Source organism: Palaemon carinicauda, unplaced genomic scaffold (assembly GCF_036898095.1).
Source record: "Palaemon carinicauda isolate YSFRI2023 unplaced genomic scaffold, ASM3689809v2 scaffold187, whole genome shotgun sequence".
Lineage (NCBI taxonomy): Eukaryota > Metazoa > Arthropoda > Malacostraca > Decapoda > Palaemonidae > Palaemon > Palaemon carinicauda.
In genome coordinates, this window is record NW_027169447.1 from 51,507 (window position 1) to 71,640 (window position 20,134).

Consider the following 20,134-nt stretch of genomic DNA (forward strand, 5'->3'; position numbering starts at 1 on the left):
TCTATCAAGGACACAAGCTTGGACTGCATGTCTTGCAGCAAAGCCCATTTAGGGTCTACGGGAGCAGGTGTGGCAACAGACGGGGTTAGCGACTGAGGCGGAACCATTTACCATCCCTGGAAGCCTTGTTATGTGTGCATAATAGTACAGCAAAACTTCAAAGGCTCGACAAAAGTTGAGAAGTTGACCTGTAAACAACTGGAGCGTCTCCTGGCTAGGCGCCAGGGCGAGTCTACCAGAATTGAGAAGTCTACCTGGGCAGAGGCATGAACTCCCAAGCCGAGAACTTCTCTCGTGTCCTATCAGACTCTCGCTCTATAAGCCAGTTTAAAAGAAGGGAAATCAAAGGCTGTATCCCTAAAAACTCCTCCTGGTGTAAAAACCAGTCGCCTAGCCAACGTGACGCTCTCTAGGAGAGCGAGAGAGCACTAGCTTAACAACAACGGCTTCGAAGTAGCTAGGCCTAGTGTAAGTTCTGACGTGAGGCGAACGAGGAGCAGCAGTTACAAGATCCGGACGAAGATCCTTAAAAAATCATCATGATTTAATTAAAGTCCATAGGAGGCTAAGCAGCTTAAGGCTCCTCTCCAAATGACAGAGTCCTCAAAGGAATATCAGTAGGAGGGAGAACAGCACTTTCTCATCTACAGGAACCTTGTCCGAGAAAAGCTAGGTATCTCAGTGAGGGTCTCACTGGTGCATTAGCAGCAGACCAGAAGGCAACGTTATGTAACTGCTTGACAGTCTGTGAACTGTCAAAAACTGAACTGTCAACCACAACAGGTGCGTGAGGACATACAGCACTGGTGCATTAGTAGCAGACCAGAAGGCAACGTCATGTAACTGCTAGACAGTCTGTGAGCTGGCAACAACCATAGCTGTGTGGGGAAGCAAAGCCTCTACTCCTGACTGACTAGTCTGCTGCGGGCGAGTAGCGGTAACCACAGTGGGTTGCGGAGGTTGACGCACAGTGTCAAAACAAAGCAACTTAACTCCACCCTCCTGTTGTTGTGGCAACTCGCGAACGTCAACGGAGGGTAGCGTGCGTCTGTGAACGTCAACGTGCGGCTGGCAGGGTACACTGCGCATGGGAGGTGGAACTCTCACAGGCGGAGTGCGGGAGCAGGTAGCGTCAGCGGCCACTGTACGCACAACCGTGGTTGGTTGTAGGCTAACGGGTGCAGCGTCAACCTTCTCCGCACGATACTCCTGCATAAAAGATGCTAACTGTGTCTGCATAGACTGTAGCAAAGACCACTTAGGGTCTACAGCAGCAGGTGCGGCAACAGACGGTGTTACTGCCTGTTGCGGTACCACTTTGCCTCTCTTAGGAGGTGTGCAGTCATCGGAAGACTGCAGCGAGTCCGAACTGACCCAGTGGCTACACCTGGGCCGTTGGACTTGCGCGGAAGGGACCGACTTGCGCTTAATAAGCTGCGAGACCTTGGTCCAAGGTTTCTTACGAGAAACCTCTTCCGCAGACGAGAAGTAAATGGGCTCTCTCGTCTTTGTGTGGGTGGGGCGATCTTGGGTAGATACGCCCGAAACCACGGAGGGAAAACGTCTGTTCGTTGATCAAGGCCTGACGAACCCATAAGTCGTTCGACATTACTTCTCCCCTGGGCTTGGGAGCTTGCAAGAGGTCCCGGACTAGGTGAACGACAGGCACGAACAGACGAACCCTCGGACGCAACACTGTAACACTTTGCGCATATCACTTTATCACTTCGATTTTCTGTTTTGCACTTATTTCACTGAAATCGAAATTAATACTAGCAAAAACAGAAAACATATATAAAGATAAAGAATTCAGTGGCTGGAAAAGAGACTAAACACTAGTTAAAATAAACTACGTTTACAATCTCTCACCGCACATAGCCTGGGGACAAGAATAAAACCCTAGAAACGTTTTACCTTCTTCCCCGTACAGCGACTAGGGAGGAGAGTAACACGAGAACAACGTTACCCGCTTGAACGGAACGTTTTTTTCTCCTCTCTCTCCCTCCGTCTCTATCTCTCTCTCTCTTTCTCTCTTGATTTCGCACCTAAGAGAAGAGCCCAATTATATATTGTCAAAACATGTTATTTGGCTAAAGGAAAAAACTGAAAGGTTTTCCAAATAAAAAGTTCCTTTAATTTAGAATTTAAACCATTTAAGCTATGAAAGAATGAACGAAACGTCAGAATCGATTTACTCTTACTGCAAAGTGAAACCGTGATACACTCTCTCTCTATCGTAACGATAGAGCGCATGTTGAACGTCCTGAACGTCAACAACTGCGTAGTCTAAAAAACTAAACGTTAGTTCATCTTTGAAAACAGTACGAGACTTATCAAAGAAATTCTTTCATAAAACATGTTATTTTTATTAGTAAAATAAATTTTTGAATATACTTACCCGATAATCATGTAGCTGTCAACTCCGTTGCCCGACAGAATTCTATGGAGGGATACGCCAGCTATCACAATACTAGAAGGGGGTGTACTCACCAGCGCCACCTGTGGCCAGGTACTATAGTACTTCTTGTTGACACCTCCTCAATTTTTCCTCGGTCCACTGGTTCTCTATGGGGAGGAAGGGAGGGTCAATTAAATCATGATTATCGGGTAAGTATATTCAAAAATTTATTTTACTAATAAAAATAACATTTTTCAATATTAAACTTACCCGATAATCATGTAGCTGATTCACACCCAGGGGGGTGGGTGAAAACCAGTGTACAAGATTAAAGGATAGCTAAGTATCCCATATTTCATATAACAGTTATCTCAAATAACAATGAAATAATAAGTACCTGGTAAGGAAGTCGACTTGAACCGTTACTCTGCCTCTTTTTTAAGTTCGTCTTCCTTACTGAGCGCAGCGTTCCTCTTGGAGGCTGAATCAACTCAAAGGTGCTAAAGTATATAGGGCTGCAACCCCTACTAAAGGACCTCTACACAACCTCTAACCCAGGCGCTTCTCAAGAATGAATTGACCACCCGCCAAATCAAAAGGATGCGGAAGGCTTCTTAGCCTACCGTAACAACCATAAAAACAACAATAAAAGCATTCAAGAGAAAGGTTAAAAAAGGTTATGGGATTAAGGGAATGTAGTGGCTGAGCCCTCACCTACTACTGCACTCGCTGCTACGAATGGTCCCAGGGTGTAGCAGTTCTCGTAAAGAGACTGGACATCTTTAAGATAAAATGATGCAAACACTGACTTGCTCCTCCAATAGGTTGCATCCATTATGCTCTGCAGAGAACGGTTTTTATTAAAGGCCATCGAAGTAGCTACGGCTCTTACTTCGTGGGTCCTTACCTTCAGCAAAGCAAGGTCTTCCTCCTTTAAGTGAGAATGGGCTTCTCTAATCAGAAGCCTTATATAATACGAAACCCCGTTCTTGGACATGGGCCTCGAAGGTTTCTTGATGGCACACCATAAGGCTTCTGACTGTCCTCGAATAGGTTTTGACCTATTAAGATAATATTTGAGAGCTCTGACAGGGCAAAGAACTCTCTCTAGCTCGTTACCTACCATGTTGGAGAGGCTAGGTATTTCAAACGATCTAGGCCAAGGACGCGAAGGAAGTTCATTCTTAGCTAAGAATCCGAGCTGTAAAGAACATGTTGCAGATTCGGTCGTGAAACCAATGTTCTTGCTGAAGGCATGAACCTCACTGACTCTTTTAGCTGTTGCAAGGCAGACGAGAAAAAGAGTCTTGAGGGTAAGGTCCTTGAAGGAAGCTGACTGGAGAGGTTCGAACCTAGGTGACATAAGGAACCTTAAGACTACGTCTAGGTTCCAGCCTGGAGTGGGTAGACGACGCTCTTTAGAAGTCTCAAAAGACTTAAGGATGTCTTGAAGGTCCTTGTTGGAAGAAAGGTCCAAACCTCTGTGGCGGAGAACTGAAGCCAACATACTCCTGTACCCTTTAATCGTAGGGGCTGAAAGGGATCTCTCATTCCTAAGATGTAATAGGAAGTCAGCTATTTGGGTCACAGAGGTATTGGTAGAGGATACTGCATTGGCTCTACACCAGCTCCGGAAGACTTCCCACTTAGATTGGTAGACTCTACGAGTGGAAACCCTTCTTGCTCTGGCAATCGCACTGGCTGCCTCCTTCGAAAAGCCTCTAGCTCTAGCGAATCTTTCGACAGTCTGAAGGCAGTCAGCCGAAGAGCGTGGAGGTTTGGGTGCAACCTGTCTACGTGAGGTTGACGTAGAAGGTCCACTCTTAGAGGGAGAGTCCTGGGGACGTCGACCAGCCATTGAAGTACCTCTGTGAACCATTCTCTTGCAGGCCAAAGGGGAGCAACCAGCGTCAGCCGTGTCCCTTCGTGCGAGATGAACTCCTGAAGGACTTTGTTTATTATCTTGAACGGTGGAAATGCGTAAAGGTCGAGATGGGACCAGTTCAGCAGAAAAGCATCCACATGAACTGCTGCTGGGTCTGGAACTGGGGAACAGTACAACGGAAGTCTCTTGGTCATGGAGGTGGCAAACAGATCTATGGTAGGCTGACCCCACAAGGTCCAAAGTCTGTTGCACACACTCTTGTGGAGGGTCCATTCCGTGGGAATGACCTGATCCCTTCTGCTTAGGCGATCTGCTGAGACGTTCATGTTGCCCTGAATGAACCTCGTGACTAAAGTGAGGTTTTGACTTCTTGACCAAATGAGGAGGTCCCTTGCGATCTTGTATAGGCTCCTCGAATGGGTCCCTCCTTGCTTGGAGATGTAAGCCAAGGCTGTGGTGTTGTCGGAGTTCACCTCCACCACCTTGCCTAGCAGGAGGGACTTGAAGTTCAACAGGGCTAAATGAACTGCTAGTAGCTCCTTGCAGTTGATGTGGAGCGTTCCCTGTTCCTCGTTCCACGTTCCCGAGCACTCCTGTCCGTTCAAGGTCGCGCCCCAGCCCGAGTCCGATGCATCTGAGAAGAGATGAAGATTGGGGGTCTGAATAGCCAACGATAGGCCCTCCCTGAGAAGGAGATTGGTCTTCCACCACAAGAGAGTGGTCTTCATCTCTTTGGTGACTGGGATAGAGACTGCTTCGAGAGTCAAACCCTTGTCCCAATGAGCTGCAAGATGGAATTGAAGAGGGCGGAGGTGGAGTCTCCCTAGCTCTACGAACAGGGCCAGCGATGAAAGGGTCCCTGTGAGACTCATCCACTGTCTCACCGAGCAACTGCTCCTCTTCAGCATGCTCATGATGCAATCTAGGGCTTGGCTTATCCTTGGGGCCGATGGAAAAGCCCGAAAATCCTGACTCCGAATCTCCATTCCCAGGTACACAATGGATTGGGAGGGAATGAGCTGAGACTTTTCTAGGTTGACTAACAGACCCAGTTCTTTGATTAAGTCCAAAGTCCAGTTGAGACTCTCCAGACAGCGACGACTCGTGGAGGCTCTCAACAGCCAGTCGTCTAAGTAAAGGGAGGCTCTGATGTCCGATAGGTGGAGGAATTTTGCTATATTCCTCATCAGATGCGTAAACACCATAGGAGCTGTGCTTAGGCCAAAACACAGGGCTTGGAATTGGTAGACAACCTTTCCAAAAACGAATCTCAGGAAAGGTTGGGAGTCTGGATGAATAGGAACGTGAAAGTAGGCATCTTTCAGGTCCAACGAGACCATCCAGTCCTCCTGCCTGACCGCTGCTAGGACCGACTTCGTCGTCTCCATCGTGAACGTCTGCTTGGTGACATACGCATTGAGCGCGCTGACGTCCAGCACCGGTCTCCAACCTCCTGTCTTCTTGGCCACCAGAAAGAGACGGTTGCAGAAGCCCGGGGATTGATGGTCCCGGACTATAACCACTGCCTTCTTCTGTAAAAGGAGCGACACCTCCTGGTGCAACGCTAGCCTCTTGTCCTTTTCTTTGTAGTTGGGAGAGAGGTTGATGGGAGATGTGGTCAGAGGGGGTTTGCGGCAGAATGGTATCCTGTAACCCTCCCTCAGCCAACTGACAGACTGGGCGTCTGCACCTCTCTTTTCCCAGGCTTGCCAGAAGATCTTGAGTCTGGCTCCTACTGCTGTCTGGAGATGAGGAGAGTCAGTTTTTTCCTTTAGAAGCCTTGGAACCTTTCCTAGACTTGCTCCTGGAAGAGTCTGGACGGGAGCTTCCTCGGCTGGGGGCTCTACCACGAAAGGGCGGAATGAACCTCGTAGCAGGAGTATCAGCCACTGGGGTGCGATAAGTCCTGGGGACTGAGGTAGCAACCTTAGTCTTACGAGCCGATGAGGCCACAAGATCATGGGTGTCCTTTTGTATCAGGGCAGCAGACAAGTCCTTAACAAGCTCTTCGGGAAAAAGGAACTTCGAGAGCGGAGCGAAAAGGAGTTGAGACCTTTGACAAGGTGTGATGCTGGAGGAAAGGAAGGTACAAAGCTGCTCCCTTTTCTTAAGAACCCCTGACACAAACATCGATGCAAGCTCGCCAGATCCATCCCTAATGGCCTTATCCATGCAGGACATTAAGAGCATGGCAGAATCCTTGTCCGCAGGGGAGGTCTTCTTGCTGAGGGCCCCCAGGCACCAGTCTAGGAAGTTGAACATCTCAAATGCTCTAAAAACACCCTTCAGGAAGTGATCAAGGTCTGAGAAGGTCCAGCAAACCTTAGAGCGCCTCATTGCTGTTCTACGAGGAGAGTCTACCAGACTTGAGAAGTCAGCCTGGGCAGAGGCAGATACTCCCAAGCCTGGTTCCTCTCCTGTGGCATACCAAACGCCCGCTTTAGAAGTGAGCTTAGTCGGAGGAAACATAAACGAAGTCTTTCCAAGTTGTTGCTTAGACTGCAACCACTCCCCTAAAATCCTTAACGCTCTCTTAGAGGACCTTGCTAAGACGAGCTTAGTATATGTAGACTTAGCTGGCTGCATGCCCAGCGAAAACTCAGATGGCGGAGAGCGGGGGATAGCAGAGACAAAGTGGTCTGGGTATACCTCTCTAAACAGAGCCAAGACCTTACGAAAGTCAATAGGAGGCGGAGAAGACTTGGATTCATCCACGTCTGATGAGGGATCCAGGTGTGCAGCCTCATCATCAGAAACCTCATCACCAGAGTGTAGCGAAGAGATAGGTAAGGTATGCTGAACAGCAGAATCAGCACGAGCTGGAACAACAATACTTGTGGTTTCCTCCTCAAGACTCTGTTGAGGGAACACCTGAGGCTCAGGCTGCAAAGGCTGATCAAAAGAAGTAGCAGAAGGTAGGCGCATGGGTGGAGGCGGCTGACTCCTGGCATGAGTGTCTGAACTCAAGAGTTGCGCTTGCTGTGAGGTTGGTGGATGCGCAGTAGCAGGTTCCTGAGGAACGAGTTGAGGTTCCTGAGGTGTGAGCTGTGAGCGATGAGGTAGTGGCTGCGCAGAACGCAGTAATTGTCTCGCGAGTTGAGGTTCCTGAGGCGCAAGGCTAAGGTGTTGAGGTGCTTGCCTTGAGGAGGGTTGAGCTCGCTGCAGCGAGAGCTGAGGAGTCTGACTCATGGATGGGAGAGGTTGTTGTACCTCAAGAGAGTGTTGCCTCACTGGTGGAACTGCAAGTGGAAGCGGAGGAAGTAAGGTATAAGCTTCCTGTTCCCATTGCTGAGGTTGCCTTAAGGAAGGCGGAGGGAGCTGCACACCACTGGAAACAGTCAACTCAGAGCGTGGTAAGGTATCCTGAGGAGCCTCAACATCGTACGCCTGGCAGGCAGTACTGCGGTTAGGCGGAGCGATCGCAGGAGGAGGTGTAACCTTCTCAGCCTGACACTCACGCATCAAGACCGCAAGTTGTGACTGCATGGACTGCAGTAGAGTCAACTTGGGGTCGGCAGACACTAAGGTCTGCTGAGGTAAAGCCTTAACAGCAGAGGTCTGTTGCGGCAGCACCTTACTCCTCTTAGGAGGAGTGCATTCAACTGATGACTGCGGCGAGTCAGAGCTGATCCAATGACTGCAGCCAGGTTGAGCTCTTGAGGTCTGGACTCTGCGTTTGAGTGGTCTTGAGACCTGAGTCCAACGTTTCTTCCCTGACAATTCTTCAGCAGACGAGTAAAAGACGGGCTCAATCGTCTGCAGGTGGGAGTGACGGTCTCTGGAAGACACGCCCGCAACCACCGAGGATACTTCTGTGCGCCGATCAAGGCCTGCCGAACCCTTTTGCCCTTCGACATTGCTTCTCCCCTGGGCTTGGGAGCTTGCAAGAGGTCCCGGACTGGGAGGACGACTGGCACGCACAGAAGTACCCTCATGCACCACACTGACACTGACACTAGCACTTGGCACTGCACTGACACTAGCACTCGTCACAGCACTGGCACTAATACCACCCACTGCACTCTTGACCTTAAGTTCCTTGACTTCGGCCATAAGAGACTTATGATCACTAACCACTGACTCTACTTTGTCACCTAAAGCCTGAATGGCACGCAAAACAACAGACATATCAGGTTGAGGGCAAATAGTAGGTTCGGGGGTAGCCACTACAGGGGGAGGAAAAGGTAGGGGATCATGAGGTGAGGAAAAAAGTGAAGAGCGAGAAGAACTCCTCCTAACTCTCTCTCTCTCTAACTTGGTTGAATACTTAAGAAATCGGACAAAATCAAGTTCCGAAAGTCCGGCGCATTCCTCACATCGATCTTCTAACTGACAGGGCCTTTCCCTACAGTCAGAACAAGCGGTGTGAGGATCTACCGAGGCCTTCGGAATACGCCTATTACAAGACCTACATCGTCTATGGGGTGGGGCTTGTGAAATGTCAGACATCTTGAATCAAAAGAGTTAGCCAAGAGGGGATTCCAAATCAAGCAAAAGATCGTTAACCGTTAATCAGGACTAAATAATAGCTATCTAAGCTAATATAGAAGTTTTCCAGTAAAGCGACAGCCGAAATCTGAGAGAAATACTTCACCAAAAGCCGTGAAAATACTCCAAGATCATAAGCGTATCCCAGAACGTCTTGCCGGAAGCACGACAGAGGAAAAATTGAGGAGGTGTCAACAAGAAGTACTATAGTACCTGGCCACAGGTGGCGCTGGTGAGTACACCCCCTTCTAGTATTGTGATAGCTGGCGTATCCCTCCATAGAATTCTGTCGGGCAACGGAGTTGACAGCTACATGATTATTGGGTAAGTTTAATATTGAAAAATTAAAATTAAAAAGTTTTAAATGCTTTAAAGGCTAAATACGATATAACGGGCTCAACGTTGATTAACTTCGGTTCCAAGTTAGGACCGCCTACTATCAGGAAAGGTCGCATATAAACAAAACATAAAAATTTATTTTTAAATGTTTATAATAAATGGAAAGTTAATCGAAGAGGCCTAATAAAGGCGGAGAGATATAAAATATACAGATCTATAACGTGTTAAGCAAAATTACTAAAAACCTAAACACACTTCCGTCTAAGGGAAGGGTCGGCCATTTAAAAGTGAAAGAGAGTCTATACTCTCTTTGTCACCATAATTAAATCTATCCAAAACGAGTTCAAGTTTTGAGATGAAGATAAAACCCCTGCATAGCGAAAGCTCAAAACTGGAATAGTGTAATTCACCAAATAGTTGTGAAAACAAATCCAGTTAGTAACAGCGTATTTAGTAGGTCTTGCCAGTGGCACGACAGAGAGAAAATTGGTTCTGTGTTGACATGGAGTACTTGAGTACCTGCTCGACAGATGGCGCTGTTGATGTACACCCCCACCTGTATAGCGATCGCTGGCGTATTTTGTCCTTAGGTTTTTCTGTCGGGCAGCAGAGCTGACAGCTATATGATCACCGGCTAAGTTTAATATTGAAAACTATTGTATTTTATCCTACTTTAAAAAACTAATTTCATGAGTTTCATCTTCTATCTAAATACTGCTCAGAAACACCTGATATTTCAATAGTATAAAGTTTTCAACAACATTTTCATATCAAAGACCTCTAGTCACTACTCTATAGTAAACGAACCACCAAGAGTGTCTCCTTTTACAATGCTAAAGTATCTGGTCTTCACCAATTGTTTTTCTAAGTCTAGTAGCCACTTTCGTAGAGTTACTGAGTTCAGGTATGGGATTCTCATATATCTTAACCCCATTCATATTTATGTCAAAGGTAATTTTGCTCTCTTAGCATGCCATACATGCTAACCAATTGAGTAGTTATCTACTCAAAATGCAATAAACACTTATCATAATCTGGAAGAGGAGATATATGTCTTGACGAAACACTTTTAAAGAGAAACGATTGTTCCATTACTTTACTGGGGGCACGTATCTTTTTGAAAGGAAAGAAAATGCGATGATTTTCTATACAATACTGGGAGTGAACGTCGACAAACCAGGCTTCTGAAGAAGAAGCACTTTGAACATCATGGGCGGTTCATGCAAATAATGCACTACTCCTTACAATTCCTAGCCCCGCTTTTGAGTTTCAAAATCAAGTCTTGAAAACTGAACTGATATCACAGGATAAATTCTCCCACTATGGACAGTAGACAGAAGAGACATTCTTGAAAATACTCTTGCTCAAAAGAAAAGTGTACAATAACTAGTATTCAAATCAAAGAGAACATCTTAGAACATAGCAGCTGCAAAATGTCTATTTTTAACTAAACTGTATCGTACCTATGTAAGTCTTCTGTTCTTCATTTATAAGGAAGATGCAAATTCAACCCAAACATGATCTCAGAATCACTGGTAAAATATAACTCAACTATTTTTAATTCCTGTAATGTCAAATTATGTGATTTGGAGAAATTTTTTGGCATACTTCAATTTATCCTTTTCACTCTTTTATTTCTAATTCTTATAAGTTTGATAGTACAATAAAGTAGATATATTTAACTTCAAATTCCCATTATAGCCAGATGAACAGAATTGAATATAAATCTACAATGAAAGGAGAGTCGTTGCCTGACTAATGTTTAATTTTCTGCAGAGTAATCTTGCAACGCCTAAATCTCAAATGGCTTACATTCCTATCAACATAACTCCTTACAGCAGCATTTCTTTCCTTGAAGTTGACTCAAGCAAAAATACTACAGTATCAGAAGTTCATGAAACCACACCAAGGAAACCAGTACAGATACCTCGATGCAAAGCCCTTACCTTGAAATACAAAGTGTGGCAGAGATCCTTGATGAAGTGCGACATCTCGATGAGTTTCTCCCGACACAGTGGGAAGGATGCGGCAGCTGTATAACACTTTGCAATGTTGGTGCAAACTTGTACAGCGACATCACCCTGCTTGCTGCTGGCATTCAGGACGCTGACGCATCGGTTGTACGCACCTTGTAGCACCTGTTGGCGTGATTCACGGGAGATGAGATTGGTTTGCGTATTGAAAACGCTTCTTGGATACAACATTTATCAAACACATTGGGATGATATACAATTATGCAGAAGCTACTGAAAATGGCATTTACTATTACAGTAAATAATTTGCTAAAGTATAGCTCTAGGTCAACTTAAGGGCAAACACATTTAACTTTATGCATTATAGAGCAGGATTCAATAAAAAAAATTAACCATAATTGAATAAAGATTTTGGAGAGGGAAAGTTTTCAAATGATTAATAAAGATTTTGGTAAGGGAAAGTTTTTAAAATGATGAATAAAGATTTTGGATAGGGGAAGTTTGCAAATGATGAATAAAGATTTTGGAGAGGGAAAGTTTTTAAAATGATGAATAAAGATTTTGGAGAGGGTAAGTTTCCAAATGGTAGAGACCATTCATTAATCAAAAAGTTGTCTATGGATAAACCAATCAATTGCTCGGTACGAACCTCGAGTCCTTTTTCTCTTCTCAATTCCTCAGCATTCAACGCGGAGCAGTTTATTGTATGATAAGTTAATTCTGCCGCCGCAGCAAGGAGAGACGTTTCTTTGCTGAAGAGCTGTTCATCGTCTGCTTCTAACTGGATCGTTTTGATCAGCATGGGATATCCAGCATATTTGTAGGGTGCTAGAACTGTAAATATAATAAATATAAAGTTAAATGATTAAAAAACTAATAAAATATTGCTTTGATTTATAATAAAGACTTAAATACAAAGAAATACTTGCTTGAAACATAATTTAAATTCTGTTCGCTGATATAAAGCTTTATTTCATAAATTAACTTCTTCGATATCGCGAGACAATCACAATACTAATGCAAGAAAAAAACATCGAGTCAATGCTAGAATAAAAGGCAATTAGGTCTGCCCCAATCGTTCTACCTCATACTTTACTCACTCTTCAAAACCCATTTCATCTTCCAATCCCTCCAATTGTCTCCCTTGGCATTAAGCCTCATTTCACTTTTTCATATAAGCTTAACCCTTTTACCCCCAGGCTCTTTGGAAATTTCCAACCCTTGACCCCCAAGGGGTTATTTTTTTCCTAGCACATTTTGCATTATATTGTTTTTAAATTGCTCTAACAGCCTGAATTTTTGTCATAGAGAGGTCAGGTTGGTCTCATTCTCTTGGAAAATGCCTGATTTTTTCAAAAAATTATCAAAAATATGAAAAAAAAAAATTTTATAGCCTTTTTTTGCAAGGACGTACCGGTACGTCCATGGGGGTAAAGGGGTGGGTTTTGTGAAACATACCAGTACAGTGAACCCTCGTTTATCGCGGTAGATAGGTTCCAGTCGCGGCCGCGATAGGTGAAAATCCGCGAAGTAGTGACACCATATTTACCTATTTATTCAACATGTATATTCAGACTTTTAAAACCTTCCCTTGTACGTAGTTCTGTTAACAAACTACCCTTTAATGTACAGAACACTTAATGCATGTACTACAGTACCCTAAACTAAAACAGGCACAAATATTAAAGGTGATTTTATATCATGCATTTCCTAAACACGCTAAAAAGCACGATAAAAAATGGCAACCAATGTTTTGTTTACATTTATCTCTGATCATAATGAAGAAACAAACTGGAGGTAGAGCTTTGCTTATTACCCAGACATATTTCCTATACTTTTCCCTTAGAACTACATCACATCTTCCTACTTTAGATATATATATATATATATATATATATATATATATATATATATATATATATATATATATATATATATACATATATATATATATGTATATATATATATATATATATATATATATGTGTGTGTGTGTGTATATATATATATATATTTATATGTATACACATATACATACCTACATATATACATAAATACATGCATACATATATATATATATATGGGTTATGGAAAAAATCCGCGAAGTGGTGAATCCGCGATGGTCGAACCGCGAAGTAGCGAGGGTTCACTGTACGTCCTTTGGGGGTAAAAGGGTTAATGTAGATACAGGAAGAAAGTTATCGATTCTGTCGTCATAATCAGTATAAATAGGCATTTGTTCATTATAAACAGACATAATTACCATCCTTGTATCGTGAAAAGAGAATGCTTTGTGTTCTGATGACTAGAAGAATGTTTCTCGGATCAGGTCCGTCCACAGAATGCGCTGATCTGCTACACAGGAACTCGTAGGCTTTGTTGACTTTCTCAAATTTGTCCTGAAATTAAAGAAATTGGTTTTGCAGCATTAGATAAAATATTATGAAAACAGAAACATCTTAAAGGTAGGGAGTTCTTTAACTCACGGCAATATACTTAACCCTTTGGGTGTAAACCCTTCACCAAGTAATATGGTACTTGAGCCCAAGGCCCTTTTTCTTAACATTTTACCTGACTCATCTTAGCACAAAATCATACAAGATAGAATTTTACAATATTTATCATCATGTAGCTGACTAAATTTCTTTTCCGTTGATATATTTTTACATATTTTGTAAAATTTTCATATACTGTACTTAATTAATAAGCGAAAAAAACTGGTAATTACTGGGCGGAAAGTATGGTACGTAATAATTGGGTGCTAAAGGAAGTAGTTTTAACCCAACATAAATTACGTCTTCTGGAGCTCAAAGGCTTTAAGAAATGTACAGATGTCAGCACATAACTAGAAACATCGGTGTTAAGCTTAAATAATAGAAATAAAACTGAAAAAGAATTTAAAACAAATACTGTGCTTACTCTTCCATCAGGGTTTTTGTCAGGGTGATACTTCTGAGCTAATCTAAAGTAGGCTTTCCTGATCTTCGCGTCGTCGTGTCTGGCCTCCTGCTCCAGTCCGAGTTCGGTGAAGGCGTCTTCTACGCTCATTGACGAGGGCTGCTTTTCTACCTCGTTACGCCAGGCCGTTAGAACTCTCTTCAATAGAGCAACCTGGAATGATGTGAATGACAATTAAAATGAATGAAGCAATATAGTTTACTGTAGAACTTCTGAAATTGAGAAGCAATCTACTGTCCTTTCCAACATGAAAACAAAGATGTAGATTTGATATGCTTTCAAAATCTCTGAATGACTACACTATCGAATATGATACATGCTTAGCTCATTCATCAATTACTTGTGACTTGGAAATACTTGAAAATGTTCCTGCATAATACATCTTGGAAGAAGTTGTCCAAGAAAGTGAACTCCACAGATATTATTTCCAGAAGACAAGTTATATCAACATCATTCTAGTTTTTCTTAGATTCAATATTTCTTTATGAAATAAAATTCTATAGATTAACTGCATTTTAGTTTTTATGTACAAAACTTAAAAAGGCAAATTAATCAAATCATGAGTGCATATCCTGCAAAATAATAAATCACAAAATGCAATCTAGTGAAACAAGAATTCCCCTGCAAAATATTACAGCGTACTCACGGGGTCCTTAACCGGCCAGTCAGGAAACCGGTCGATGTCACACAAGTGCTTGAGGTAGTAGATATCGCAGAAGAGTTCCTGTTCGAGCTGTGGGTAAGTGATGTGGGGAATGGCACAGTACTGGTACAGGGCTCTTGTGTTACTCATAAGCCGAGGCGTGAAGTCTGCCAGGTGAGAGGCTAGTTTTTCTATCATGTGACGTCTCATTTCTCTGCTCCAGATCACCTGCCGAAATCAAGATGTCTTAAGCTTTCCAGGGTATTAGTTGCACTTCCTGTGTGTTGGTCAGTATTTTCTAAAGCATATTAATCACACATACATACATATACCAAGGCACTTCCCCCAATTTTGGGGGGTACCCGACATCAAACAAATAAAACCAAAAAGGGGACCTCTCCTCTCTACGTTCCTCCCAGCCTGACAAGGGACTCAACCGAGTTCGGCTGGTACTGCTAGGGGTGCCACAGCCCACCCTCCCGCGTTATCCCCCACAGATGAAACTTCATAACGCTAAATCCTCTATTAATGCTTATTATTATTATTATTATTATTATTATTATTATTATTATTATTATTATTATTATTATTATTATTATTATTATTATTATTATTATTACTTGCTAAGCTTCAACCCTAGTTGGAAAAGCAGGATGCTATAAGCCTAAGGGCTCCAACATGGAAAATACCCCAGTGAGGAAAGGAGATAAATAAACTACAAGAGAAAAATTAACAGTTAAAATAAAATATTTTAAGAACAGTAACAACACCAAAACAAATCTTCCTTATATAAAGTATAAAAATTAAAAAAAGGAAGAAAAATAAGATAGAATAGAGTGCCTGAGAGTACCTTCAAGCAAGAGAACTCTACGCCAAGACAGTGGAAGACCATGGAATTAGTTGAAAGTCCATCTCTTACCAATGATTTATTTTGACTAATCCACTTTATTTTAAACTTAATGATTTTGAGAGAACCTGATAAAAACACAATCAAACAAAGAAACATTACTGTATCAACAAATAATCATGCGACACAAACCTCAGGAGTGTCGAATTCTCCAAGGAAAATCTCGGCAAATTTGTCCGCTCCGTAATTTTCTAAATAACAAACCATAGCTTCCGGTAGTATCTGACCCAGAATACTCTGTTGCATGATGTCCCCTCCGGAATTCTGGAAGTAAAAAGGCAAAAAAGGATATACTGTATGAAATAGAAATGCGAGCCTCCTAAGTTTGAATCCAAGAATGAATTCCTCTTTGCCCCTGCCTTTACTTTTATCTCTCAACTTGCAACGCCTTATTGCGAATCTAAAATCATGAAAGTAAGCCCAGTTAATGTCAAGGCACTGTCAGATTATAACTCCTGGTCCTTATTTCATAACATTGTCATCAGTTATGTCACCATCTCTCTGCAAATCTTGACTCATGTACAATGTTTGTTAGAATAAGTCCTTACAAAAGGTAGCTTTATTCACCTCCAAGTTTTTTTATGTCACTAAGGTCTCTAAACGATATGTTCGAGTATATAGATAAACAAGTATAATATATAGTCATCAGACTTCAGGTGAGCAATAATATCTAATGGATCCTCTTATCCTGATTTGAGTATCATACCTATCATTAATAAATCTTGTTATATCATATGAAAATATACAAACGAGTCTAGAATTCATATTTAAATTCTCAAGTTGTATACTGTACCTAATATATAATGCTGGATTCCAAGAAACAAATGAAATAAGAAATAAGAAATAACCAACATAAACCATTAAGACCAATAACATATTTGTGGTTATTATTTAAATTATTAGGACATAGGACACACTGAGATTATTATCCTACCTCCTCTGCTCTGAACGCCTGATGCATGTGGGACATGTGAAGGAAACGGCCGATGGGAAGAACGTTCGAACCGGTGTACATGAGTATGAAGAAAAAGACGCCCGTCGTGTATAAGGTGGAGAGATGAGGGTTGTCTTGCATGATTTCCACCAACAACGTTGCCACCTGTTTGGAATTATTGTAAAGGTATTAAATTATCATATCACTGGAACTTAACAGAATTACCACACCAGATACTGTATACCCTTTACTTTTTAGTTCAAACATAAATTCTAGAAATATTTGGAGTGTCTAATGATAAATCTTTTTAATCTATACAGTATTTTCATGTCTAATGATAAATCCTTTTGATCTGAACAGTATTTTCTTGTCTAATGATAAATCTTTTTAATCTATACAGTATTTTCATGTCTAATGATAAATCCTTTTGATCTGAACAGTATTTTCTTGTCTAATGATAATTCTTTTTAATCTATACAGTATTTTCATGTCTAATGATAAATCCTTTTGATCTGAACAGTATTTTCTTGTCTAATGATATATCTTTTTAATCCATACAGTACTTTCATGTCTAATGATAAATCTTTTTAATATATACAGCATTTTCATGACTGCGCGTAGGATCTTTACTCTACTGCTAGTTGTAATACACGAGTCACAAAATAAATCTAATAACTTCATTCAGGGTATGATCACGTAGATACTATCTCAGACGCTGGAAAAAGCAGGACCAAGCTATTATACCCTTCGTCCAGCTTCCGTTGCTTTTTTGGGTATACCTTACATTTTTCCTTTTGGTCAATTTTGATTTCCCAAGAGCTAAATAGAGCAAGTGTTATTTAATATCCAATATCTTTATCTTGCTGCTGCTCTCCTTCGGTTGATATGAAATGTTGACATGTTAACTTACAGTTTCTTTTATTGATTTACAAGTTGTAATGTTGGAAATACTGGGCTTGTGGCAATGGTTTTCCCACAAGGATTGCAGCTTGGCTATTAATGATAATACAGCAATAGTAATCTGTCATAATCTATTTGATGATGATTCATTACATTTGGGTCATATGAACCGTCGCTTTTTCAAAGAGGACATTTTGTTCGAAAAGCTCGAGTTTCCTTGTGCAAGAAATCTTTAGAATTTGGACAGCGAGATGGTTGAAAAGTAGCAGGAACGTACGTAAAGTACTAGTCTAAACAGAGGGTGGAAGTAGTGGCTTATGGGAAAACGTAAAAACCCTTTATTAATTCCTACAGTGCATAGCATGAGGTGCGCCAACATCACTATCCCCCTACTAATCATATCATACATACACTGTATTATCATTTTCACCATCAGAGTACATATCATGTTCCTGTTATTAAATTAGCTATTCTTGTTTTCACATGATTCTATCTTATGTGGGTTTATCACTATATAGTACTGTACTATAAATGATTTGAATTGTTAACAGTACTGTACAGTACCTCAAGAATCATTGTAATGAATAATTAATTTTCATAAAAAGGGATGACGTTTCTCCAAAATGATCTAGACCAGGAAGCCAAGAATCAGTACAAAGCAAAATCACTAAAATAAAAGACCCATGGTTCACATACCCAGCTGCCACATATGAACTTCAGTACGAACCTTTTCCACTAGAACTGGATCGAAAGTGAGCAGCAATTGGACGATATGCGGCAGAGACAAACTATCGGACAGCAGCCTCTTGATTTTCGGCAAGGGTCGTATGACGGCTCCGTCGTCCGTTCTGGAAGGGTAGTATCTACACATGGTGATGAGCATGTTGAGGATGAGTGTGCCGAGGTCACTTTCCGTCATCACTGCGTTCCCCTGATGAAGGAAATGAAGATGATAATATGTAAAGGTTTTTTCAAAGGTATACGGTCATACACTATACCAGCAAAGTGAGATTTTTCGGAATACTTAGCCCCAGTCCTCTAGCGTAGAGCAAGATCGCTATTGGCGTCTTCACGACACGTCTCCTGAAGCCGAATAACATTGAATTCCATTTCTCGTAAGAGAACACTTCATAAGTAAAACACAACTACTCTAAACACTTTCACATTATAATACCTGTAATGTATCTTTGCAGCAGAAACAAGCACACAGACAGGTGAAAAAGTCGAGATGTTTTGATTCAAAGACAGACGATGCTGAATAGAACTGGATTGGTTTTATGAATTAGGAACAAAAGACTCAGCACTGGGGCTTGGGAGACCATTCAGCCTCTATGTGCAATAAGGGGAAAGCCTTGCAATTGCAGTATATAGGATAAGTTAAAGAAGGAAGAGGTGAGAACAGAGGTGTACTTGCAGGCTGAAAAATGAGACGCTAGCGACTGAAAGGACGATGCAAAGGCCTTTAAATAATGCCTACAACAATTAACTTCAGGTGCACTGGCGGCACTACTCGCAACGGAGAGAGGAAGGTGGGAAGGTCAGACTGTATATGAAAAAGTAATTCACAGAAAGACGTATAGTTTCAGAAGCGGGGAAAAGATACGGTGAGATCTGACTGAAAACAAACACTGAGGCCTTAAAAGAAAAAGAAAAAGAGAGAGAGAGAGAGAGAGAGAGAGAGAGAGAGAGAGAGAGAGAGAGAGAGAGAGAGAAGCTACCTGATCCAGTAATTACCATTGTTGAAGATATCTTACATCTTACTTACCGTGGCTGCAAGTGACCATTTCAGCTGAGGAATGTTGCTGAGCGGATGCCACCCGTCCATCCCTTGAGCCCAACACAGTGTCTTCAGGGTGAGCGAGCCACTGGCCCAGAATTCCTTCAGATCCTTAAAACTAAAGGGACCGGCCCTCTCTTTGTTGGCACCCTGTTGAAAATGAAAGTTGAAATGAAGTTATTATGAAGTTTAGAGGTTGAAATGAAGATAATAAGTTGAAATGAATTTTATAAGTTGAAATGAAGTTTATAAATTGAAACGAAATTTATAAGTTAAAATGAAGTTACTTGAAATGAAGTTTATAAATTGAAATGAATTTTATAAGTTGAAATGAAGTTTACAAATTGAAATGAAAGTAGAAATGAAATTTATAAATCATCTCGACGAATACGAAACTTATTGTTGAGAGAGAAATATAGTTTTTTTGTGTAAATAAATCTAATTTTACTAACCTTACAACCAGTCAAAATTGCAAATTTTTAAAGTATTTTGTATTTTTCCTAACTATACAAACCTTTGTCCATTTATAAAAGCCTTATCCTTAGGAGGTAGGATGCTCCTATAACCAAACTGGCTGGTTTAAAATCCAAAAATGTTTAACACTCAGACCTTACGAGGAGCAAGGGTGTTAACTCCAATCCACTTCCTATTATTTGAGTAACAGGGAATAGACTCAATACTAAATAGTATTCTACAAGTTTTATTCCAACTGTGACCAAATCATGGAATTATCTTCCTAATGAGGGAGTTGAATTGATGGAATTTAAGAAGTTCAAACTTGCAGCAAATAATTTTACAGGCTGACACGAGTGTCTCTCATAGTTTATATATGACATAGATTTTAAAGTTGTTACTGATCTAAGATATTTCTACTCTTCATTCTGCTGCTTCCTCCGGTGCCTTAGATGACCGCGGAGGTAGCAGCAGTAGGG

General features: G+C 41.6%; 1 protein-coding gene across 1 annotated transcript in view; it reads right to left on the bottom strand.

The window, feature by feature from the left end:
• LOC137635869 (dnaJ homolog subfamily C member 13-like) overlaps positions 1-20,134 on the bottom strand; it is a 113,449-nt gene that overhangs the window by 41,217 nt on the left and 52,098 nt on the right. Inside the window, exons 20-28 of the mRNA XM_068368302.1 lie at positions 19,191-19,352; positions 18,153-18,356; positions 16,526-16,690; positions 15,724-15,855; positions 14,688-14,912; positions 14,003-14,194; positions 13,347-13,482; positions 11,733-11,917; positions 11,057-11,248 (exon numbers count right to left, since the gene is read on the bottom strand). Coding sequence (XP_068224403.1) covers positions 11,057-11,248; positions 11,733-11,917; positions 13,347-13,482; positions 14,003-14,194; positions 14,688-14,912; positions 15,724-15,855; positions 16,526-16,690; positions 18,153-18,356; positions 19,191-19,352 — 1,593 coding nt within the window. The remainder of the gene's footprint in view (positions 1-11,056; positions 11,249-11,732; positions 11,918-13,346; positions 13,483-14,002; positions 14,195-14,687; positions 14,913-15,723; positions 15,856-16,525; positions 16,691-18,152; positions 18,357-19,190; positions 19,353-20,134) is intronic.